Here is a 26,759-nt window from a genome sequence, read left to right as displayed (position 1 = left end):
TGCACAGCCACCAGGTAAGAGACACTCCTTGGATGTGGAAGAGGTCTGGCACGCACACCTAACTGCAAGTGGGCTTCCACCACATTATTTTAAGCAAAAACTAGGTAACAATGATTATATTATTAAATAAAATGGGCCTTGAAGACATGCTCTGTGTTGAATTCAGTGCTACTGGTATAACCTTACTAGCAACAGCATGTATTTACACATTTGGACACATAAGGCATTAGGAAGGCTCCCATGGCTCACGTTCACATCTTGATTACGCTGTACTTCAGGCAGCCAACTACTTTTCTTAGATTTGACTTCAGTTTTTTTCTTCAAAGGTGCCACAAAGTATCTAAATTTTGATTAATCTTCATTATTAGTTTGCAATATGGATTTATACGAACGCTTCTGGGGTATGCAGAACTTGTAAAACAACCAACAGACAAACACACTGAAGAGAACCATTTGAGGCACGGTCTCTCACTGCATTAACGTTAACACCTCTTGGTTCATTATATTGAAGGCTGCTGAAAGGTCTTAAGGAATTAGAATGTTTTCTTAATCCAGCAAGAGAGGTCACTGACCAATACAGCTGAAGTGTTTTATCCCAAGTTCAGGAGTCCAAAGACAGACGCTGTGGCTCCACACACACCTCTCCAGCATCCACGCCGATGTGCCCAGTCCCCGTCTCACTCACACCCTGCTCTTCCCCAGAGCCTGGTCAGCTGCAGGGGCAGCGGAAAACCCACCCGTTCTACTACATCTCCAGCAAAGCAGAGGGGACAGAACAAAGTCATGGTTGAACGGGGCTGCTTATGAACAGGCAGCTAACGCAGGTGATATGAGACACATTTCTGTGTAACTTTCTAAATATATTTTTCCCCTTAATCTGTTCTGCTATCAAGATGAAGAGAGGGTTTCCCCAGCAGAGCTCCACTGCTCAGCTTTCCCTCCTTCAGAGGGAAACCCCAAGAATCCTTTCCTGTGAGGACCCCATCCCTCCAACACCAACCCGCTCCCACTTCGGACGAAACACTTCAGGGCACAGGTTATAAGCCAAAGCATGAGCCCAATGAACAAAACAGAGTAAAAAAACCAAATCACAAGAGACAAATCTGCCGAGAATAAAAAACTGCCCTCAATCAATACGAAACTGAAGCAATACATTTGAAGAAACAAACAATTATTATCAAATCCTGTGGTTAAACTTTTGGAGTAAACTACTTAAAAAAAATAATCTGCTCTCCGGCAGATTTTGGTTTGATTTTACTGCTGCTTATTTTAATTCCTCAACTGTAAGGACATGTTAAAAAGGAAAAAAAAAAAAACCAAAATCCAAAATTATGCTTATTGGTTACTACTTTCACAGCATGACAGAAATACTGCAAAGCGTTATAGTTATACTAGTTTTTAAGGTGACTGGTTTTTTGGTGCAGGATTGAAGTCCAAGAAGTATCTGAAACAGTCAGACTGAAAGAGAGGAGATAAAAACCACACAGGAAAAATGAGAAGAGGGAAAGGAAAGCACAAGAAAATTGTGAAACACCACTACTGTAACTGCTACTAGCAAGGAGGGTTTTGCATGTGGCTTGTGACCTACTGTTTAATTCATCTAATTTACAGACATGTATGAGTTATCTCTGTGTTCAAACTTCTAATAGTATCTACTGTTCTCCAGAAATTAGGTTCACCCCTCGATATTATTAAGCAACTAACACTTAACCAGGTAAAAAATTCTTTAGAAGAGGTCAGTTCCTTGCTACGCCCAGTGAAGAAGGAAATCTAACTATCCTCAGCATGATTTAATGAACAATAAAAGAGGGTTCACACAGCCTCTGATTAAGCTGCTCTCCTTTAAAAAAACAAAAAAAGTACATCTCTCATTGTCTTCGGACTTGAAGCCTGTAAAGCCATGCAACAGCATCTGAGTGTCTAGTCAGCTCTAACATCTGTAACAGAAGCAAACCAACCATTTCTCTAAATGGAATAGTTAAGACATGCTGTGAAGGTAAACTTGCGTCTAAAAATTGTTACCTGATTATGGTTACCAGAAATATTCTGGTGAGAGGTAACTGAGGCATATTTCACAACTATTGAACAGCAACAGCAAAGAGTCGGCTGCATCGGGAAGGGACAACGTAAGTTCTTCCCCACCTCCAAATGAAGTGATTTCTGTTCTTGAAAAAACACAAACATAATGCAGAAACCACCATGCCCCACTACTAGGATTGCCAACGTCACCGTGACTGCCTAAAACAAAATGTATTTTTAGATGGGGGAAAGGAAAAAAAAAAGAAAAAAGAAAAAAAAGAAACCCATCACTCCCCAAATGCTTTTTAATCTCTTCATTCTTTTCCATTAATCAGAGACTATCGAGACAAAAAATACAACAGGTTACTGTCCAAAAACTGTATGCTAAATAAATGCAATTCAACGCAGACACTCCTCTAGTGATAGAGGGGCTGGGGCAGCCTAGTAGGACCAGATCACCCTATCACAGGTGATGGATAAAATAGCGATGCATGAAAATACAGATCCCAGGCGCAGGGTGCCCAACCTTTCTGATCTTAAGACCTGCAAACCAGAACGTTCATATCACTACAAGCCACAACCCCCCGCTGCTGCAACCACAATGTCCAGCACAGCGAGAGAACTGCAGAACACGTGCAAGTTCAAAATGCCTACCCAAAAGTCGTCATCCTCTACCAGGAGATATGGGCTAAACTACACAGGTGAGCAACAAGAGGGAGTGGCAGGCCTGCCCCCGTGCCTGGGGCCTCCTCCTCAGCTGGGGGTCAGATTTTTCCCCCAGCCCACAGAGCATCCCCGAGGTGCTGCTGGCTCACAAGGGACGACCGGCATGGGCAACCTCGCACAAGATGCTCAAGAGTGCAGACAGATCACCCCATGGCTTAGACTTGAAACTGTAGTCCACAATTTATCCACCACTTTCATGGCTGAGAAGCAAGTTTTAACACCAAAAATTTCCTATCTAGTCACAGAATAATGTGTTGATCTTATACTGGGAAGCCTGCCTCTCTTCTTAGGAATGGAATCTCTTAAATAATGTTTATATATATATATATATCAACTCATTTATTAACTTATTTACTACAGACATAGAGTCTGTACATTTTTAATTCACAAATTATCCATTTTATGAAATAAAACTATACCACTAATCCCTGCCTGATCTATTTAACAGTAAGAATATTAATGCACTAAGATTAATTTGGAATTCAAGCTTTCACCAAGTTTTAATAGGGGTTTGCACCACCATACTTTTATCAGAATCTCCATCTAAGTTCTGCCAAACGGTATCAGTGATGTTAGAAAATAATACACCAAAACATATGGGAAGGAAAATCTCTGTTGTGGAAACACACAGCCATTCTCTTTAAACACAGCTCAACAGAAATTCACCCAATTGTTGTATTTGTATAACATCACATTTAGAGTCCTAAAACAAAATTTTCCTTAGATCTTTACAAACACACATGTACAGCTGGAGATGCCGTATTTTTTAAGATCTTTACAGTTGCACCTTGTGAAATCAGCAGATGATGAAGCTTAAAGTTATAGTGAACACCAATGATACTCCTACACATCCTTTCCTATTTACACTAGGAAAGGGGAAATTATGAAAAAAGACCTTAAGAATTTTTGCAGATTTCTGCATTTAAAGCAAATTCTACTGGAGTGCATTCAGTCCCTTAACACACCAAATATAAGCCTCCATGTTCTGTTTTCCAGCACTTTTATGATGCTTCATATCAAAGAGGCATGACTGTATTAAAAAAAGAACTCATCACCGCTCCTAGCCTGCAAAACACTGCAGTACTGCTAAAAAAAAAAATATGTATGTATATATCTATTTTGAACTTTTTCTCATAAGACATTTCAGCTCCCTATCCACATCATCTTCCTCCGGCTTACGATATGCTTTGGAAGGTGAGCTGAGGTGCTGGTTTCGAACCCCAAGATGTTCAGGACACCTGGAAGTCTGTCTGTCTCCACATACCAGTATATACACAAAGATAAGCTGAGGTATAGTGTTTTCTCTTCCCCAATTTTAATGGGATACTCCTGGCACATCTTCTCCGAGTGGCATCACTCTGGAGTTCGCTTTACAGCTGCAGTCAGGGAGAGCTCCAGGTTTGCAGACACTGAACATCCTGCTCTACTAAGACGTTTGATGCTACAAAGCATGATGGGTTTTGTTTAAATCTTCACTACTAAATGGGTCAGGAATGACTTATTTCAGTAATGTTTAAAACAGCTGCCAAACAGCAATTAAAAACACAAACTGAGATACGCTATACTGATTCCATCACGGAATTTTAGTTTTATCAAAATTTACCATTAGCTTTAATCTCCGTATTTTTAAGAGATATGCACATGGTGTAACACTGAACAATCAAGCTGTGCTATTCTACCTGCATATTAAGTCCACAGTCTTCAAACGTGTTTTTATATTCTGAATATAATCCCAAAGATTCCTCAGCACTATGGTAAAAGACTAACACTATCTTTCCCAAACTGCAAATATTTAATACAGTTTCAGTATTTTCAAAATCCATCTACTAATTTCCAGAAGCTTAGTTATTTCTAGTTGACAAAATCTCAGCCCTCCAGGGAAACTAGGCAAATACAAGTCAGAATAAAACACTGTTTCCAGGCTGACCATTCTTCCTTTTGCTGGCAAATCATTCAAACTCCATTCAATGTTTCTAAACTTACAAAGCTTGTTTTACTATCATCAGTAAGCCAAGCCAAGGGGGAGGAAAAAAAAAAAAAAAAAAAAGGTAAAAAAGGTTTAGCAGAAATATTGAGATGTGTTAAGTCTAAGCCTGCAACAATATGCACAGATACATTATGCTACAGCCTCGCCACTGATTAGGTGCACTTTTACTCTTTTTGCTAGTGTATCAAATGAAAACTCTAAAACCACCAGAGCAAAATACATTATCTTAAGTGACCAATAAAAAAAAAGTTTCAGAAAACAATACTGCATATTTAATAACTTAACAAATAAGACAGCCAGTCTCCAGCCCCCATTCTACTTGCCAGGATACTTTATAACAACTGTTAAGCTTGTTGCTGGTAATGTCAAACTAGCACACTGCAGATTTTATATATATTAATATACATATGTATTTGAGGGGGGAAAGCACACTCGCTATGGATTACTAATGCCTTTTATTGCAAGCGACACAATAGTTGACTCTTTCACAATCAACGTTCTACAGCCACAAGAGACAAAGTTGATTTAAAGCAACTGATCTGAGACACTTCAAAGGAAAAACTAAAGCAAACAATGCCCTATTTTAAATTTATTATCATTTAAGAAAAATTGGATGCTTCACAAGCTCTAAACCAGTTCATTTTCACCCTTACCCCAAATATCGAATGATGTCATGCAAGATGTACTGGCTAAACTGGTTTAACTGCTACAGGCTAGATACACTGTTTAGATTTTCTTGTGATAAATTATTCTGCAGCAATGAAACCGATTCAGTTAGTCCCAAACAACTATCTCCATCTCCTTTTCTAAAGTTTGGGCTTATATTACTTTTACATACAACTTGCTACTTAGTATAGCTACCTAGCAATGACAGGGAGCACATTTTGCTTCTCTTCTGAATTCACTCAATAGCATGGAATAACTGGAGTGGAGTTAAGGACGTCTGATAAACATAGTTCATCCTGAATAGCATGCTATCACTTCCCTCTGAATTTTACACATATATTCCACTATTTCCACTTCTCCTTCACAGAAAGTTCACTAAATCTGATGACCTGTTGATCACCCAGTTCATGAAGAATGCACAGAAGAAACTCTAGACATAGGTAGCACTCTTCCAAAGTCACCGATGCTGCTTTCCCAGTTGGCATGATGCAGGGATCTGAGAACGATGCAATGCACATCTTTACCCAAGGCCAAGTATGCTGTTTCCAGAGGTATTACACATTATCGTTACTGGGAATATGAGGCCAGGCCTGGTCCTTCGCTCTAGGTATAACCTCAGAATTAACTTAATTTTCCTTGTTGTCTGCTGCATCAGCGTTTTTATCTCCCCCGACTTGAGCATCATCTATTTCATGGAAAAATGTCAAGGCTGGAGAGGGGAAGGGGCAGGAAGAACATATAAACAGGCAAACACCCACAGTCATATGATGAATTTAGTCTGCATATTCTCCTCTCCTTACCACAACTTAGCTAGAAGCAATAGAGAAGACAGCGAAGGAGCTCAGGGAAAAAGCAGGATACAGGCCTTCAGGAGAAAGGCATGGAAGCAGGCAAAAAAAGGAACGAACACAGTGTTATGTATGCAAATGATATTAAATTGCCAGGAATTGAGAATACTAATGAGGACAAAATATGAGAGGGAAGTAAGCATTCAGAAGACAGGCACAAAAATCAGTCACGTACTTGAGACCAGTATCATGCAGCAGGTCAGTAATCCAGTAAATTCTGTCAGTAGTGAGCAAAACAAGAATGAACAGCCAGCAACAAACTTTCAATTGCATGGAAACTGCAGGAAAGGGCGGTTTTAAACTTCTCACGTACACACACACACTTTTTTTTCTTGTTCTTTGTAAATGAATTCCATCATTTCACACGGAATTCAAATCTCAACTTTCAATTGCCCTAACCAAGGAAAGACTTAAAAGATGGCATTGCCAGAGAGGCTGCAGAGCTGACACAAGAACACGAGTGTGCAACCTCAACTACCAGCCACTGCGTGTTCATGGGCTGTGACACTGTCTTGATAAGCTTCTGCTGGCTATTTCGGAAGAAAAACTTCATAATGCGAAACACACATACATAAGTAACTATGGGCAGAGGCTGAACCTACAAAAAAACAGATTCAAACTATAAACAGGGGAAACGTACAGTTATTAAGCTGCAAATAAGACTTTCTGAAATAGGTAACTGTACATTTGTATTAAGCCAAGTTCTTTGAAGTTCAGACACATTTGTGAAAAGATGATACAGAGGAAGTGTGTGTATATGTGTGTATATATATATATAAAAAGTATTGTGACTTGGATTCAATTACACTTTATAGAGTAACTCACTAGCAATTAAACCGCTGTAATTCTTTGCATGATAAAGCAACCCCCACACCCTACTTACAGTACAGAAAAACTATTAATTTTTTCCACTAAATTGATTTAGCATACAAATAAACTCTTCAGAATTTCTACAGGATAATTTACTAATCACCACCCCGAACTGTGAATTTAGCTCAAACTCGGGCACTAACGGCTCATGTGCACACTCCCGCTCTGCTTTGGCCCAAAGGCAGCCAGAATCACATGCTTTTATGCAGCAATGGATGAGGGGTGCACACAGAATCCATGAATAGCGACCGCCTTCAGCCAGGTAACTGCCACCATCCATGCCACCTCAAGCAGCCCTTCTTGTTCCATCCTGCCAAATGCCAAAACCTTCACCACATTCATACAACACTAAACAGGGCCACAGGCAGAACCAAATTAAAAATCTAAACTACACTTTAAAACCCCACTTTTTGTTTTTAGTTTTGATCACTTTATAGTAACAGGGAGGTGCGCTAGCCTGATCGCTGGCGTGGCACACGGGATGAAAACGAGTGGCAGCAAACGCTGTGCTTGTCCAACCGCACCCTGAGCAGGGGAAGCGGCTGCCTTCAGCCAAGGGACACAACCTCTCCTGACAGTTCTAACAAATGTAAAGTTTCTCTGTCCACTTACCACTACTGCCAAGCCTCAGTAAGGCTACAGACGATTACAAACAACATCTACAGGTAACAAATGACTAAATATACAAAGAGGTGATCTGTAATGTCTACAGCATTCTAGCTGAAGTATTGCAGGTAGGTGGGCCTGCACCACACCTGGTCCCGCTGAGCAGGTACCTGCCCCTTAGTAAGGCTGTCATTGCTTCTTTCCTTCATGATGCAGAGATTAAGTATTTTTTCTTCCTAAAAGAAATGTCTTCCTCCCTCCTGAAGTCCTGTAGCCCTGTCTAGTACTACTTCCATTTACACAGAGTGTCCATAAGGTCATCAAGGAAGAGTAAATTAGTCATAAGGGAAAGGAGAAAAACAGGGACGTGAGAGCAGACACTCAAAATACCACATCTGATTTAATCCTAAAGAGTTTAATTCTACACTTTTATTACTACATCTCAAATGGTTATTTCACTCATCAAAAATTGTTCATCTAGCATAGCTGTACACAGAATAAGCAAACCTCTCCATAATTCAAAATCAAGATGTGCAATTTTCCACTGCGCATTCTTCACATACCTCCTAAATCTAACATGATCACTCACTGAAGAATGGCATCCGACACTGTTCTGTGCATGTTAAAATTAAGCTAACTACATGTTATTAAATATTTTCCTCACTGCTTGAAATCACCTCTCTCAAGAAAACAAACACCCATACATTAAGATGATGAACATTGTTTTACACGCTAAATGCATATATACCCATGATGTCAACTTGCATTAAAAGCTGCAATTATCTGATCTCTGCAGTCTTGTAAACTTAACACGTTTCTCAAGAAAAATCAAGTATTCCAAAAAAACCTCCAAAGGTTAAACTTTTTTGGTTTTGTTCTTGCATAAATGGACAGTTCTGTAAACTCTGACAAATTAGCCACATTCGTAATATCAGCCAGAATCAGCTGTGTGCGGCCTAATAGATCTCAAATTGATTTCTGAGATAACGCTGTAGTCTCAGTATTGCTATGCTGATATACACAGAGACTCTTTCCTCACCCCTCCAATGGAGGTGGCCACCACCGTAACATTTACACAACCATCAAAGGGACTTCCACGTGTATTTTGGACTCCTGTATCCGCACTCACTGACAGAGCAGATGCGATCCAAGGAAGTTCAGGACACCTTAAACTGCATAAAAATGTTCAGCATTTCACAGTGTGCCCAGCATGCTAGCGCATCAAGCCCATAAAAATCAAAATAAAAACATTAAATACAGTCAATATTCTAAAGGACTGGAAGAGGACACTGAGAAAAAGCAGACTGCTAAAGGCTATCAAACAATCTGCTGGAAAATATAACCCACAAGATGTTAATATTTGTATGCATACAAACAAACATGAGGTACACTGTAAGTCACCTCCTTTTACGTATTTGTCACACAGTACACAAACATCAGTTTGGAGATTCTTCTAAAACAAAACCAAAAATACTTGCTCTGATAGTAAATAAGTTTTAGCTATTATTTTATGAAATAGAGATTTATGTTTAAGAAAGCAAGGCTTTATGTAATGACCTTCTAATCTTGAAATGTAATCTCACAGTCACTGTGACAAACTTCCACTAAAACACCTTTGCTCCTCCTGATTTCAAGGGCTATTATTTAGCTGAAAGGCACAATTGCTAAGTCGACTGTCACGTTTCCAAGCAAAATATCTTCTGTTGGTGAATATTTACGTCACTGTTGATTAAAACGGTCGTAACAGAACTGGCATCTTCACAGCCAAGCATTCTAAACGATATTTAGGTAGTTGGTGTTTTTGACCCCCAAGTCAAATACCGTCGCTACGAGCTACAGTGTCTGCCCTTCCTTAGGGAACAAATCCCCCCGTACATTTGCCCAAAATAATTTTACGTTGTCGAATGCAGACGGAAGGTGCTGTTCAAAGCGGGGGGGAAGGGGGACGGTGTGTAAAAATAACAACATGATGCAAAAAAAAAAAAAACCAAAAAAACAACACTAAAGGCACCACCGGAGACCACACCGGACGGGAGCAGAGCACAAGCCTGAAAATGTAGTGCCTCCTTTATGGAACCAACGCAACTGCATGACGGTGCAGGATCCGGGCCGAGGGCTGTGCAGGGCTACACATGGCCAGCGCAGCCCGCCGACCCCGCGCTAGGCCCGCCCGGCAGCCGTTTCTGTAAATAACCCTCCGAGGAGGGTTAATTAAAAATGGCGAGCAGCGTGGCCGCCTGCATACAATGAGCGGACGGGCCGCGCCGCCCCGCTCGGCCCCGGGCAGGGCAGGGCTGGAGCCCCCCGCCCGCCCCGCGGCGGCTGCGGAGGACGCGGGCGGCGGGCCGGGCTAGGCCCTGCAGCCCACCCTACGGCGCCCGGGGGGCGGGCAGCCCTCGGGACAGCCACCCCCTCTTCCCCCAAGAGCACCAAACCCTCCCCCGGTACCAAAACTACTTCCAGACCGACCCTCCGCCTCACCTCCCGGTACCCGCCAGGCCGAAGGTCCGGGCTCACGGCCGCACGCCTGGCCCCGGGGCGGCGGGTCCCCCCTTTTTGTAACCCCGTTTCCCCCGCACACCCCACCCCCCCCCGCGCCATGCAAATTCCTGCGGAGCACCCCTCCGGGCCGCCTCCCCCGGCCCCGCACCGCCCCAACTTTCCCCGGCGTTCCGTCCTCGTCTCCCCCCGCCCTGCTCCCGCCGAAGCCCCGCCGGGCAGCCGGGAAAAGCGACCCCGGCTGCCGGGCACCGGACGGCGAGCAGTAGCCGCCCCTGCTCGCAGGGGCGGGGAGGGCCGGGCGCGTGTTTACCGCGGAGGGAGGACGGGAGGTGGCCGAGGGGGACGCGGCGGAGCCCCAGGAGCCGGCGGCAGGGCAGGGGGGCGCGGGGCGAAACTCTCCTCGGAGTTGAGGGCGCGGGGCCCGGCCTTACCTTCCATCTCCATGTCCTCGGGCTCGCTCAGCTGCTGCTCCCCGGGCTTCTGGTGCTGCTGCTGCTGCTGATGGTGGTTCATGTCGGGCTGGAGCTTGGGCTCGGTCTCGGCGGCGGCCTGGGCCTTTCCCGCTGGGGGCTGCAGGCCTGTGTCGGGAGGGGAAGGGGCGGAGGAGCGGCGGGGCCTGGGCAGCGGCCGGGAGTGGGCACCCGCCTCGGGGGGCTGCGGCTGGGCTCCGGCGGGCAGGGAGCGGGCAGCCGGCGGAGGCAGCGAGACGCGCACGTATTTGCTCGCTATTCGCCCAATCTCGGCGGCGGCACCCGGGTCGGGGGGAAAGGGGTGGGGAGGAGGGACCGGCCTGGGGTGGCGGCTTCCCCCGGGGTGGCCGGAGGGGAGGGGACCGGGAGGAGGGGGGGAGGGGGGGGGGGACGGGAGACCAGGAGTCAGGGCCCGGCGGCGGCGCCCGGCGCTTCCCCCTCCCCCGGCGAGGTGTCCCCGGCGCTGCGAAGTCGGGGAGGCACCGCGGGGCCCCTCCTCTGCCCTCCCGCCCCCCCCAGCGCCCCGGCACAGCCGCTGGCCGACGCCCGGCTCGCTGCTCCCGGCCCGCCGGCCGCCCCCGTTGCCTGTGCCCCCGCGCGCTGCTGCCACTCGGCCGCCGCCAGCGCTCTCTGTCTCAAAATGGCGGCTGCGGTAAACGCCGTGAAATGTCACATCCGCATGAGGGGCAGCCCAGCGAGCCGGGGAGGGGGGAGGCAGCGCAGCGGCCGCCCCGGGAACAGCAGCCGCCGCCGCCACAGGAGGCCGGAGGGGCGGGGCCAGAGGGGCCGGGCCCGGGCGCCGCCGCGGCCTCCCGGCAGGCCGCCACCGCCACCTGCGCCGCCGCCGAGGGTCCCCGTGCGGTGGCCACTGCCCGAGGCGCCGGGCCCCTCCCGGCCGTTGCGGTGGAGACCCGCTCCTCCTCCTACTCCTCGCAGCGGCCCCGGCCCCGCCTGACGAGAGCTCGGGCCCGCCCGCCCCGCCGCCCCGCCGCCCCGCCGCCCCCCGCCAACACCGCGCGCCCCCTGGCGGCCGAGGGCAGCGCCCCCCGCAGCCGGGGCCCGCTGACGGGTGGCGGGCCGGGCCTGAGCGCCTCAGGGCCGGCTGGGCGCCGGCTGCGCCCCTGGGGGCTTCCGTGACCACCAGGGGCACGTTTCGCCTCTTGACCCTTGGCCCGCCCGTGTGTGGCTGGGTGCGGGGCTCATGGCCGGCCCAGGGCCTGGTGGGCCCCTCCTGGGAGCCACGGCATGGCCGGGCAGGGCACTCACACAGGCCAGGTGTGAGGTGGGCCCTGCTCAGGGCTCACCCCATCCCTGACAGGGCTCCCCGCTGTCCTGCATCCCTGGGCCACCATCCTTGTAGGGCATGGGCAGGCAGGTAAAGGACATATTTGTATGATATGGAAAAAGAGAAATCTGCAGTAAACAAGACTGTTCCTCGCCTGGATGCCAGTGTTCATCATGTGCCTTGTATGAAGGATACGGTCCCTCCCAAGGAAGAGTCCCATCTGCTTTCCTCTGATGGAAGGGGTGTGGATGAATAAATACCACCTGGCTGGTCCAGTTTGGGGTTAGAGCAATGAAGGGAGCAACTTCACTTAAGGATGAAAGAGGAGTTGGAAGGCTGTGGAGACCTGCATTAAACAGCCCAGTATTTACTTCATAGTCCTGGGGAGTCCAAGCGGCAGGATAGTCTCTGAGGATGGTAGGATGACGGGTAATGTTTTCAAACTGGAAGAGGGGAGATTTAAATTGGATATTAGGAAGAAATTCTTTACTGTGACAGCGGTGAAGCACTGGCCCAGGTTGCCCAGAGAAGCTGTGGCTGCCCCATCCCTGGAGGTGTTCAAGGCCCGGCTGGACGGGGCTTTGAGCGGCCTGGTTTAGTGGGAGGTGTCCCTGCCCAGGGCAGGGGGGTTGGAACTAGATGAGCTTTAAGGTCCCTCCCAACAAAAACCATTCTATGATTCTATAAGGGAAGGGCTCAGGACGTGCAAAATTGGGCCTCCTGAAGGGACTGAAAATGTAGCCGAGCAGACAGTGCTGGTCTGGTTGCAAGTGGATAAGTGAACTAAAAGTTTATTTATTTTTCTAGTTTATAAAATGCAAATAAAAACCAATCTGGGGGACAAATCCAGCCTGTCTGGGCTCCAGCTGGCCCCTTCTCAACAACAGGGGCGAGCAGGAGAGAAAATAGTTTCTAAGTCTGAAACACCACTTTAAGCAGTAAAACTCCAGGGCCAGAAAGAGGAAAAATAAGGGGAGTTGAGGATATTAGTGGGAAGATCAGGTTTTAAAAACAGTTCATTTGATAGTTTGCCTTCCAAAAAGTACATTCTGATTTTCCCTGTTGTTCCTCTCAATTCTCAAAAGGTGTTTAAAGAAAAAATGATTTACAAACCCGAAGAAGGTTTGTTGCTATTAACCCAGGCAAAAACATGACAAATCTGCTAAACCCGGGTTTACAATATCTCAGCAAAAAAGGGGCATTAGGACAGAGGTTTGGACAGAGATTGATGCACGTATCTTTGTTTCTTAGTGTCCTAAACTTTGAATTCCCCACCACCAGTCTTCCCTATAATTACCTCCCAGAACAATTGCTCTTTCCTAATGACTTCCATTCCAACCTCCTAAATCATACACAGGTTTAAACTCATCCCTCCGTCCTCCCTCTAGAAGTGATCTCCAATACAGGACAAACCAGTATGTCGCAAGAAGGTGGCTACAGTTATTACCTGATTCTTCAGCCATGGACACTATGTTTGTGGGCACGGATCAGCTGAGGAAAACAATTTCACTACTGCAACAAGCGAGTCCCTAAAGTTAGCCATAAGCTGATGTTATCGTAAGCGTTAAAAACATTCTTTTACATACAGAAAATTCTCTGAGCTTCAGTTCATTTTGAGGTAGCTAATTTTCCAAAATTGTTGAATTCTCCTACTGTTTTAGAGGAGCAGAAGTCATGCAAAATGCGTCTGTACAAATCCTTTGCTGTGGAAAGGGCAGTATGGAAGGGAGAGGCAGGAATTTTCGTGTCCGTAACGGGACGCGGGAACAATGTATCACTAGTTTGGGAAGACGGCATATCGCAATCAAGTACTTGATTGTATATTCATAATTTAAATGAACATTATCTTTTCAGAGTCCAGCTACAATACGGACTGAAGTACCATATAATGTTTTGAAAAGACATGTGAAAAGGCATCACTTATATTGTGGGGAAATAGCTGTAAGTAAAAAAAAAAATGCATTGGGAATTGATTCAGGTACTTATATTTAAGAGGGAATAAATTTTAAGTATGTGTATTTAATAATCTCAAATGCCTTTCTGAAATAATTAAATAAGAGGCATTTTATAGTATGAACCAGTGATTGTAGCATTGTGATTTGATTGTTTCTAGACAGGAAGTAGAAATCTTATTAATTGCCAAGCCTAAGGTGAAGTCCAGATCTCAACATATGCTAACATTTTATCCCAACTACATGAAGAATACTCCACTGAATATTTCTGGCTCATTGCCACTCCTGAAACTTTCTGCCCTTCACCTCTCTCCAGTACAAGACGCAAAAGCTCTGTCCTTTGAAGGAAAGGACGGTCGCCTTTTGTATATGTATAACCACCTGGCCAGACCGTTGCTGCCGGCATTTCACACAGCCTCAACTCCAGCACTGATATCCAATCACTTATTTATCCAGCTGTTCCATAAATGCCTTCTATTTTCTTAATAAATTTGTTTCTGCACTGCACACCCCATCCTTGACAGCCACATCCCTCTGCAAGTGGTTCCTGTCTACTGTAGTTCTGATGGCAAATTCCTTGTGTGGAAGAGTTGGGCAAGTCCCTGGCAAGGGTTACTGGTATTTAAAATAAAATAAAGATCCCAAGCGGGAACATGATGAATACAGTCTATGTATCCATTCCTATCGCTTTTATTCTCCTCCTTCTTTTCCACGCCTCCCTTTCATTTCCTACACCCACTTATTGAATCTTGTCTAAATTTAGGCCTCTGTCCTGTCAACTAATCCAGTTTCTCTCGGCCCTTGTGCCCACACAAAGCACTGGGGAGTCTGGGGAAGCTGCACCTGAGCAAAGGATTTCATCCTCCCAGCCACAGTCGCAGATTCGTAGGCGCAGGAGATCCCTCGCTGTTGTGCTAGGGATCAATGGGGCTGTGGGGCTGGTTGCAGCCTCCCGGCATTCCCTCCGCATTAGTCATCGTCATGAGAGATGAAGTTAAAGAGGTGCTATCATCTTTAAAATGCCATTGAAGAAATGGGCTTGGTTTTGTGAGGCTGACCTGCTCCTGAGCCTCCCTGCAATTTAAAAATAAATCCAACTCAGTCTGTTTATTTTTAAAACACTCGCAAGCCAAGTGTTCATCTGCCTGTGTGCAAGGCTGAGCCTTTACGAACCAGAGGAGCCCCATGCCTGAGCTGCATTTCTGCCCTCCGGGTGAGAGATCCTGGCCGTGGTGGAGCCGTGGAGCTCACCCTGCCCTGCTGCTGCTCCCGAAGGGCTCTGTGCTGGGATACCCCCATCTTCAGCAGGGCCTGATGGCCACCGTGGGGAAAACTGTAGGAGGGAACCACAGAAAACCAGGCTGAAGGAAAGGCGGAGGATGCTTAGTGCATCCTCTGCCCCATGGCAGAATCAGCTGGACCAGGAGTTTCTGGCAGTCTGCTTCTTTCCTCCCTGCTCCTCAGCTGCTTCAGGAAATCTTGCTTCCCACTTGTCTCCATTTGCTGCCTCTCCTGGACAGTCTCTACACTTACTTCCAGCACCACTTAATGGTGCTCCATAATGTGTGCAGGTGGCCGTGTCTATAATTAAGGAAATTTATAGCCATGTAATGACAGAAGGGCAATTACACCAGCACACACCCTTCGTATAGATGCACTAAACCAGCAAAACTGGGGTTACCACTTGTGCAGCTTACTCTGCTGTGCTTCTGGATGAACATACATTAATGCAAACCGTGCTTCCTCAAGACATTGAGTTTGCACTCGTGGCACCATACCCGCAGTTATACCATGCTGCTTTCCCCACTCAAGCAGCCTCTTATGATCTCTCACAGTTTTTCTCCTTCATGCCATATCCATGGTTGGAGACGCTTGGTACTACAGTGATGAAAGTAGCTAAAATGTTCTCATTGTTGCCAGAAGCTCTCTGTTCCCTTGTTGATGGTCCTTCTGATGCTTTGCCCCATTGCTAAAGCCTGGCTTGCTTTGTACCTAGAGAGTGAAAGCTGGATCCCAGGAGACCCTATTTACAGGGCCAAAGAATCAAATCCAATGTCCCAGGCAGTCTAAGTTAATGCAATCACAAATCAGAGACCTTTCAGTTGAACCAAGCGATCAGCTGCTCTTGTGAAGAGCACCTTCAAGCTGAGTGTGGGGAAGAAAATAATCATGAGCCTCCTGCAGCATGTGAGACTCAAGAAGGCAACAGGCAAAAGGCAGAAAACGTTAAAGGCACAAAATTAGCTGGGAAAACTAGATAATGTGTTTGGCTGCAATGTATGTATTTAACAACTTGTTGCACAAGTAGTGGGATGGATGGAGTTTCATGTCCTATAAATGTATTTTCCACATTTTCTAACTCTCAACATGTTGCAATAACCCTGGATTTCCATGGCTTTTCTTTTCACAAAGTGACAAGTAGCTCCAAATAACAGATAGGTATACTCACAACAGATCTTTTTAAAATTAATGTATTTTTTGTGGAAGATAGGGGTTACCTGTAAGAAAACTGGTGTCTCCCATGCAGCACGGATGGTTCTGCTGAAGCGCCTCCACCTGCAGAGGTTCTCAAAATGCTTGAGGTGTTTGAATAATCTATACATCCCCTCCTCTGTAAGGGAGGTGAGGTGTTTTAAGATCATATTTACAAAGATGAAGTGCCTTGTCACGCACCACAGGTCATACAGCAGCTACCTCACTATCAGTGCCAGAATGTGAGCTGTGTATATGTTAAAGAAGTGAGTTATGTGGTCTTTTTTAGAAAAAAACTGGTGGTTTGCATGCTCTGGCCATCCCTGTGTCACATATGCAGTTACATGTGCAGATATTGGCAGCGTGTGCCCCAACAGGCAATGCGCCTGCAGCCTCGGAGCCCATGTGCACGTTGCTGTGGGGACTGGACACATCCAGGGAAAGGTGGTACAGAGGGATGAAAATTAGGTGAATTCTTCTGGCGTGACCTAGCCATTGATCACCCCGCTGCAAGTTGCCTGTTGTTTTAGTCTCTTGACTTCTAACATCTAAAGCGAGTATCACCTGTAATGGTATTTGGCCACTTGTCTATTCAGCTGTGGAGGATACCAAAGAATTTCCGTGCCCTCTGCCCAGAGAGCCCTCGAAGACAACAGGAACAGAAACTTTCTGGTTAAGGTACCTTACCTTAACTGTCTGCACATCAAATCTCCACTTGGATACTGAGTTTAGCTTTTCGTGTACCGTGAAGCTGATGGCAGCACAGGCTTCAGCCTGAGACCAGTGAGTGCTGTCTATCTAGTGCCATTTCCTTACCTCCTGACTCTACCCTCTTCATCAGAAGAAAAACCTGACTCCACAAATCCTTTCCTTCTTTCAAGAGTCCACATCACTGATTACCTCCTCTCTGCCGCTGAATCTTCTTCACCCTGCTCTTCACTTGATCCTGACAGTTTAACAAAGTGAAAACAGAGCAGGGGCAGCATAAGCATGGGTGATGCTACGGCTACATCGAATATTTATCTATCATATTAGAATAATCTGCCCTATATTAAAGGCTAGGTTTGATTTCTTTTCAATGTGTTATTTACTATCTGGCAGAGTTCAGAACAAATGTAGGAACTGATCCTGCAATTTGATCAGCCCAGGTAAACCCAATGAAGTCAGTGGAGTCTGCACAGATGGATCAGATTCCAGTATGGGAGACTATTCTTTTAAACTGTTTAACAAGGAAATCTCACAAAATCTTTAGTCACAAAATGACTAAATAAAACACGGCAACTGAGATCTGCACTTGACAGTTTTACTTCAAATGAATGTTACAGCATTGACTGAATTAATCCATTTGTTTTAAGTGGCAGAGAAAAGATCCTAAAGAGGGAATAAATTAAAAGAAAGAAAATAAGAAAGAAACTTTTTAAACTTGGGAAGATACACCTTTTGCTTTGCAGTGAATAAAACTAGGTCCTAGAAGACATGACTCTATCGCTTCCATATGAGAGCCCTGATCCTGCAGGGAGCTCTGTGCAGGCAGATCCAAGAACCACTGCAGTGTCCTTCAGTGTCCTGAGTTTTGATTTCAGGTCAGAAATTTGCAGTAAAATGGAAAAAAGTCTCTCCCTCTCCCTGTCCCGCTTTCTTTGTGTGTGTGTGTGTGTGTATGAAAGGAATATCAGAATTATGAAGCTTCATTGTTCCTCCGAGAAACTGCTGAAGTGAAAGCCCTTTGGCTTTTGATAAAGATGCGACCACTGAATTTTTCTCGGAGTCAGTTGTCTCCTAAGTATTATTAGGAATTTGAGTTCAGTAGGAGGAAGAAGAAGTAGTTTGATTAGAAGCCCCTGCCCTCTGACTATTCGGATGTCAGCCCTGTTGTCATTGTCATCCTCCTGGTTTTCCTATGCTCTCTGCCAGCTAGCAAAGCTGGAGAGGTCAAAGTGCAAGCAAGCCAAAAACCCAGGACAGAATAAAAAAAGATATCTTCAGCCTTTTATCATAAAATCCATAAGAAACAAATGAGATGTGGTTTTTTTTCCCCCTCCTTTTTAAGATACTTTGCAGAGGCATATGTGCAGAGGAATGATTGCTACAGATATTTGAGCAGAGACTGAGAATTAATTGCTAGAAAACTGCTCCTATATGTGGGGTCTGAGGAGGAGGAGTTTCTCACCACAGCAATGCCAGAATTGTGCAGAATGTTGCAGGGAGGAGGAAGATACCAATTAGAGTAATAGAAAGAGCAGGGCTGGGAGCACAGAGATAAACATCTGGAAGGCTCCCTGGGGCAATTGCATTTGAAGACTTAAAAATAGGAAGGATGGGATCCTGAAATGGAACTGAAACTGGTAGAATTGTTTGCGGGTGGAATCACATAATTGCACTTCTTCCTGTTATCAGCAGTAGTTTACACTCGGAGGAGTTTAGGAAGCTGGACTTTTAAGGAGTATAGAACTGACAATGGAGTGTGGGAGGCAAGATGAGAGCGTGAATTAGCATCTCAACAGTGGTGAAGTCAAAGAAAAACGTGGCATCTGACTACCTTTATTTGTTCTCAATATTTAGCAATTAATATTAATTATATTTCATACAAGCTGTTTTGTTATTTGAATACAAAACTCGCTTAAACATTCAGTTGGTGCTAACATGACAGCTTAAAGCAGGCTGTCATTATTTCAGCATGCCTTGCTTTCTAGGCAACCCCTCCTATGTCCACTGTAGTGAAAGTGAAGTGGCCTTTCACTCAGGGTACATTTTGGCTGAGCTTGTTTTTTAGCAAGAATAAACCATTTAATTCTTTTGAGAAAACTGGGGGGAAAAAAGATCTATTGGGCAGTTTTAGGTATGTTGTATTTGAAATACTTCTGTTGTGTGGTGCCATCAGTAGTAGTAGGGCATGGGGAAGAAAGAGAATCACCGATGAAAATTTTCAGACATGCTATGCTTGGAAAAACCCTTCAATTGATCATTTTCAAAAACAGCCTCTGGTCAGAATTCACTTAGTGGTCAAGGTCCTTAGGGTAAGATAATTTTCAATAATTTCGTATTGGATCCTTGATGTCTGCAGTTGCTGCATGAAGGAGAAAGCAGGATTCCTATGGTTCTCAGCCTTTCCGCCAAGCATATATATATATATATATATATATTTAATATCCCACATCATTTCTTCCTGACTGTACCTGGCAAAGGAAGTCCTTGCAGAATCATCGCTGCTTTGCCAATGTTGAAGGCTGTTGCCCAGAGTGATATGATGCGTGTAGCAACCTGCTTTGACACTTGATTTCCCTGGCTTCTCAAGAGGCTACCTCAGTGTTTTGGCAGACTGCTGTTGTTGGTACTCTTTATACTTCTTGCCTCAATGCTCAAGGTGCCTTGATACTTTCAAGAAGTTTATCTTTAATAGCTTATCATGCAGTATCCTCTACAAAAGCATTAATTTGGTGCTTCTACATGCTCAATTGGATGGCTTTTTCTTATTTCCATCCATAGGCCCCATAAGTTATTGCTATCACACTGGAGGATTCTGCCAAGGGTTAGCTCGTGGCCTCATCTGAATGCTTCTGTCACGGCAGGGGAGAGGGATTCTTCTTTATTAATAGGATTTCATGCTTCTGAGTAGCTTCAAGGAAATCAGTCCCAGAGGTCCTCCACAGCAGAGGCTGAAGGAGCAAAAGCCGTCTTTCAACACAGACCAAGCCCCAAGAGGTTGGAATATTTAAAGATCTTGTCAGGAGCTTTCTAACAAAGGCAAATCTTTTACCTCTGGTCTCAGATCAGAACAAGCAGAATATTTTGAGTGATGTTCAGCTGGGTTTCAAATCTGGGAAGACCTACAGCTGCAAGTGAAGAAGGACTGACACTTTTATTTGATGATTCTTTGGTGATTTAGTCCATGAGAACCCAAACCTTAAAGCACTGACCTTCCCCAATACACATGGGAAGCAGTACATCCAAGGAGTCAGGCTCCTTGATGTAAAACTGCCAACAAGTTTTACCTAAACTGAATTACTCCAAGGCAGACTCTTAAGACTTTGTTACGAGTTCATATGGCAATGGGTATTTTTGAAACCTCCTACAAAAAGCTCTGTTCTGGGTCTTTATGGGGTCTGCCATTGCTGACTTTCTGGGAACCACTCATTGTCTGGTTTCTTAAATACTTTCTTGGTGACATCAAGTGGGTTTCATGCATCAGTCATTTATCTTCTCTTAGATTTTACACAGTAGGGTGCTGCAGAGAACTCATCTGAGAATCACTGCAAAGAGGAGACTTGAGCTCCTTTGCCAGTTTCACCCTCTTTTTATAACAAACCCCTGTTGTAAATTTTTGATAGAAACCAGTTGTAAAGTGCTACTTGAGCAAACTAATTCCATTGGAAGGTCTAACTTACTGTCTCAGTTGGTATCAATGCAATAGGCAACTCTGTTACTGATACTTTGTCTACCAGCTAAACTACTCCAGTACATTTTGGTTTTATAACCTGTCTAGCCTGAAGTTTTAAGTTATGTCAGACTGCATTTAATCTGAAGCAAAGCAACCTCCACTATTTGTCTCAGGGATATTTCCATCAAAGACAACTGCAAGTTAGCTGCGTGGACTTTTCTCCAGGCATTTATAAAACCACTATGATTTAGATTTGGTCTACAGCAAGAAAACCTATTTTAGTCATCCTGTGCTGTGGAAATTGTTTCCAATGTTATAGGAATCAAGCTGTTCAACCCAGTAGAAACTTCATCTGTTGCAGGATAACATTACTTAGCTCTGAGTTTCATTTGCTCTAGTCTCAGATGCATCTTTCAGAGGAAGCAATGCTCTGCTGAAGATTGCTCTGAGTTGCCATACCTTTTGTTTTAAATACGACTTGGCTTCTATCTCCATCCCCTTCTCCTACCAATTCCATCCTTACATGGCTTTTCGCATTGTTGTAGCTTCTTTTTTGACGCCTCCTGACACTCCAGGGGTAAGAATCCAGACAGACCTCTGGAAAGGGCCAGCCACCCACTGGAACTGACATCTCTGAAGAGACTGTTCACCTCTATCCTATTGTTGGAGAGTCTCTGATAAGATATCGATTTTGTGTCTTCTGTATTGTTCTGTCAGACTTTCTTCCCATTCCCATCCTCTTTTATTTTCTGCCCTCTTTGGCTGATTTATTTCTCTGGTAAAAAATTAACTCCTGATTAAACTAGGAGCTGGATGGAGCAGCTGGTGCAGTTGTGGAGACCACCAGTTTGTGCTTGGAACTAGTATGAAGCCACCATTGTACGGACTCAAACCTCTCAGGGTTATAAAGGCTTGCATTTATGTCATTCTGAGTAGTCAGCATATAGGACTGAAAATCTTCACTGGAATGAGAATCTGAATGTTCTCTTCAAATGCAAAAATTATAGATCAGTAACTCTTTTTTTAGGCAGTTGATATTTCATAATCAATACTGTTGGGGATGTTGCTAGTATAGTATAAGATCTCATTAGGCATTCAGAGCATTAAAGCTTAACCAAAACTAGAGAACAAACCAACAGCTAGGCAAAGCCATGCATACATTAACGCAGAAATGGATTATTCTATGATAAATTTTGGATTTACACAGGTACAAAGAAAAAAGATTATTTGTCCTTGGAATTTGAGTAAAGGTAAGACAGAAGAGACAGTATTTTTCAAAAACTTCAGGCTGAGTACGTGAAAAATGTCTTATTAGTGCTACTTACTAAATCATGGACATATCTTACAAGGAAAAAGGTGGAAGCCTGTCCCTCAAGGGGCTTAAAATAGTAGGAAGCAATCCTGCATTAGCAGATAGGACGGACTGAAGTACTGGTTACACAGACACTTAGGACTTGATGAAGGCAATAATTGCTTTACCCAGCAGAGCTCCAGCTGGAAGAGGGTGAGTCTGAAACCCTCAGGCTCATGCACAGCTTTCCAGTGGGGATATTCCCATGCGTAGCTTTACACATACACATTTGCAGACCTGCAAATCTAATGCAATTGATTTCTTCCTCTCTATAGCCTATAATTTGAGAGCTGACAATTATTCATAGTAGAGGGAGAATTGTACAAACATGAGAGTAACTTGATGTTTGAATAGGTTGTTTTTTAAGGATACTTCCAATTTGTTAGTGATCATCTCTCAATACAACAACTAGGCACTAGTTTCAAGGAAGTAGGAAACTTTTTCCAGTCCAATGTCCTCATTTCCTATGTTCCTGAACAATAATTTCTAGCCATGTCACAGGGTCCCAGAAATATTACATTGCAAAGGTGAGTATGCCTAAAGATGTCACTTCTGTTAGTCACCTTTGCCATTCTTTGTGAATTAGCCCTGGGACTGCTGCAGGACTAATTTTCCTTCGCTGTATTGGGCCGATGACAGTGGCAGTATGGAGGACCTGATTCCCCAGAGGATCGGATGTCTCTGCCATGGAGGGGGTAAGGCTGAAGGCAGCGTAACCTCAGACTGCTGATTTTAATCTGCAGTCCCAAGTGTGCTGCAGCTTGGTTAAGCATCAGAAAGTGGCAGCAATGGAGAGGAGCTGGGCTATGTGACAGGTACTAAAGGCCAGGTAGATTGTTGGTCTGATTTTGCTGGCTGTGGAGAGCTTGGCCATACTGATAAGCTATTTTTGAACCCTACCAGGCAAAAGCTTGAGGACTGGCTATATAGAAATTCACGGGACATCCTCAATCCTCCTCTGCCCCAATGGAGGAGACAGAAAAGTGAAGTAGTTATCCTATATACACAGTAGCAGGACAGCAGGGAAACGTGTGGAGGAGTCACAGCTGGAAGGGCCCTGGTTGACTTTTAGGGGTTGCAAGAACGGCCACTGATTTTGGGAACGGGTGGCTGACAGGAGGGAGCTACAGCCGAATGTGGGGGTGGGAGGAGGCAGGAGTGGAAGCCCAGGCTCACCCACTGCCTGAAGGGAAGGGAATTTCCAAGGATAGGTGGAAGCCCCAGCAAGGAGGGGTGAAATAGCAGAGACGGGGGCTCCTGGGAGCAGGGAAGCCCAGGCATGTACCCGGATCCTCTGGCAGGGAGACACAGTCGTTCGACATGTACATCCCTTTGCAGTATGACAGCGTGTACTCGGCTGATGGGTTTCTGCCTGATAGTGGGTGAGATCTGAAGCACTGCAAGGAAAGTACTGTTTCACAGAGAGACATGTGCAAACACATGCTCCTTGTGCAATGCTTACGCTACCACACTCACCCTCTCTTGTTTTGCTGTCATGTACAACTCAGCTTCATTACTTTTCCTTCCCCGTTATTTTGGAAAAAAATCACTGTTTTGGGGGAAAAAAGAGAGAGATAAAAAAGCCATTTTATAATCATCAGGGAGGCCAGAACTGTTCAAAGTTTAGTTCTTCAGAGCACTTCTTGAAAATTCCCCCCAGAAAACATCACTTGTGTAAACCCAGAGGGAGATGGAACTGGTTCAGGAGTCATTTCTGGGGATATGAGACTTAGAGGAAAAGAAATAGCAATAACCTTCATGAAGGAGAAAGGCCTCTTGGTCCTCGTGTTGTTGTTCTTCCTGTTCTTCTGGCTCCATCAGCTCTCTGCCGGTCCCTGCCCAGAGGAGCTTCCTCATTCTTTCCCTGGTATGTTTGAATCCACCTCTTTCCATTTCCAAAAGACAGAACGTGAAGTGGATCAATCAATGAAATAACAAATCTTGTGTTGCGTCATGCCCAGCAAATACTCCCAGAGCCCGTCTGAGAAACCCCAGGATGGCCCTGGGAAGACCAGGCTGCACCAGAGGGGACGGGGGACACCAGGCTCAGCAGCTGTCCCCTCTCTCTTTTCTTGAGAGTAAGGGAACTCAGGCTTTTTACAAATATTTATGCAGAAAATCTTATTTTTGTTTGTTTTCCTAGACTGATGGTGCGTGATTCTTCCTGCTTTATTTATGGAGCGATTATTTGGCCACATGATTAACTAACACAACAACCAATTACACACATATTGTAGTAATTGGAAGTTTGTGTACAGAAAAATTACCATAGAAATTATATGAAATAGGCTCATCTCAGTGAAACAGAGGAAGACAGAGGAAGACAGAGGAAGACTGGGTATTAGAGCAGGAAAGGTATAGACCATGTCTTCCCATATAAATCTGTCATCTTGCTTTGCATTAGCAGATGCAGGGATTCTTTTTCAAAAAATATATTTGGTGACATTTTAAAAAAACCTGTAGTTCACTAGATGCTCACGTATGGCATTTCTTATAGCAAACAACGACACGAATAAACTCCTTGTGGCCTGTATTTCTTGCTAAATGCTTTTACTCTGCAAAAGACACTTGAATAGGGATGTTATAATCGGAAGGCGTTTGTGTGATGTTTTGCAGCCAGCAGCCTGGTGTTGCCTCTGCTGCCTGGGACAATTCGTTAACTTCTACGCTAGAAAAAGAAGTATGTTTAGCTATTGCAGACGTCCTGTGGGAACTGCTCCCAAGAGATAAGAGGCCTCAAATATCAATGGCTTCCCTGTTAGGAAATTTGTATCTTTCCTTGAAGGACTGTGTAGCCTTAATCATTGAATCCAGGAATCAGAAAAATAAGTAAGTGAAAGAAGCACAAAAGGATAAAAGTAACCTGTAGGTAACCTGAGTTTGTCCCAGAGGAATTTTGTAACAGAAAGGCAAAATGGTTCTGCAATATATCTGAAATTCAAAATTCACAAATTCAGACTACCTACTCCCACTTCCAGAATAATTTGCTGTAAGGTTTATCACCATCTTAGCACATTGATGAGCTGGAAGAAATGCCAGCTAATTCAAGAACAGAGGGGACTGGGCACCAACGTAAAGTAAATTAAGAGCTCTGTGGTTTGTATCCTACCCTAGTAGAAAAGGTCAGCACTGAGATAACAATTCTAAGTCTAATTTTTCTTTATGGATTTAAGACCATTGTACACCAACCAGGACAATACATCGTAATATCTACGCTGTTACTGTCAGCAATGTTAAGAGAGAGATGGAAAGGCAGTCGATATAGTCACCAAAAGTATAAATATAAAATTAAGGTTAAAGGAAGATTCCAAAAACAGATAAAGGGAACCAAAAAAATTACTTCAGCGTATCCTCTGAATATCCTGGTCTTTCACGGAGAGCGCAGCCTGGAGCAGCTCCCCAGAGAGGAGCACACAGTGGCTCCTTGGCCAACAGCAGCTCGTCCTGCGGGGAGAGCACAGGACAGCAATGGGTGAAGGCAGTGCTTCCCCCAGGGAGCTGCAGGAGAGGCCAATAACAAAATTACAAAGATAACACAATTAACATGCTACAGGCTCTGCAAGCTCAAACCTCACCTGCTGCAAAAGTGAACGGTTCAGTGCAGTCGGTTCAGGGCACTGGAGGGTTCAGGGCTCTCAGGCAGCACATCTTGCACATCTCAGGTGACACCACGTTCCTGGGGAAGCACAATAGAGGGGAAAACAATGTGCCATAAACCACAGTGGTCATATCAAGCCAACAGCATCAGGTGACTTTCCAGGTAGCCTTTACGACGGCCATAAACCTGGCCAGCATCACCCCCCCATGGTGTCTGCTCAGCAGACAGACAGACATCTTTACTGCACAGCAAGTACCGGCCACTTGTATTTTCATGATATTTTACATACTTGCAAATGATCTGTTTGCTGAGAGCTTTAGAAGGGCAAGTTTTGCTAGGGCTGATGGAGACCCAGCCGCTGGGGACATTATTTTGGTGATTTGAGGACAGGGGCTGCCCGTGTGTGCAGCACTTGGGATGAACCAGGAGTGCCGGGAAGGGCTGTCTGCCATCTCCGGCCAGCCACGTGCTCTCTGCACGGCTGGAGAAGGGCCATGGGAAGTCCGTTATGAAAAAGATTGCCGTTTAGCTTATAAAAGCAAAGATGATCCCCAAGTTAGACACGTGGCAGTACTTGTGATTGTCCGGGACAAAGCTCAGGTGTGCCAACCTGCTTGCAAGGGCGAGGAAGTGCCCTCTGCTCTGGTCCCCAGTGTGTCTGTGTTGGGGTCAGGCTGTGCCCTACACATTTTTCATTTTCACAAAAGAATCAAGGAGATTACCTCCCAAATTAATAAATCTGGAGTGCTCCGTGTGTCACTCTATTAGAGTGCTGCTCAGGGGAGAAGCCCACCACGTCTCTCCAAGTACAAAAGCTGTAAGAAGAGCACAACTGTGCTATCAGACAGCAGAGAATCTGCACGGGAGAACATGCAGAAACTAAGTCTCATTCTTTCTGCTCTTCATAGAGCATTGTTTATAAGCAACGTTTCTTCCTTTTACAGGGTCCTTAGCCCTAATTGGCTATATTTTAACAAGATTCTTGTCTGTCTTCCCTTAATTCTCAATGGGTTGCTGTGCTGAGAGAGC

The 26,759-nt window shown here is 45.0% G+C and overlaps 1 protein-coding gene across 1 annotated transcript in view; it reads right to left on the bottom strand.

Moving 5' to 3' along the window:
• The window catches only part of USP7 (ubiquitin specific peptidase 7), a 72,958-nt gene extending 61,373 nt beyond the window's left edge, over positions 1 to 11,585 (bottom strand). Inside the window, exon 1 of the mRNA XM_074599326.1 lies at positions 10,656 to 11,585. Within this exon, the coding sequence (XP_074455427.1) occupies positions 10,656 to 10,737 (82 nt within the window). The 5' untranslated portion in view covers positions 10,738 to 11,585. The remainder of the gene's footprint in view (positions 1 to 10,655) is intronic.
• Between the last annotated feature and the right edge of the window lie 15,174 nt (positions 11,586 to 26,759).

This window comes from Larus michahellis, chromosome 8 (assembly GCF_964199755.1).
Source record: "Larus michahellis chromosome 8, bLarMic1.1, whole genome shotgun sequence".
NCBI lineage: Eukaryota > Metazoa > Chordata > Aves > Charadriiformes > Laridae > Larus > Larus michahellis.
The sequence above is the reverse complement of the archived record's forward strand: the minus strand, read 5'-3'. Positions and strand labels throughout refer to the sequence as shown.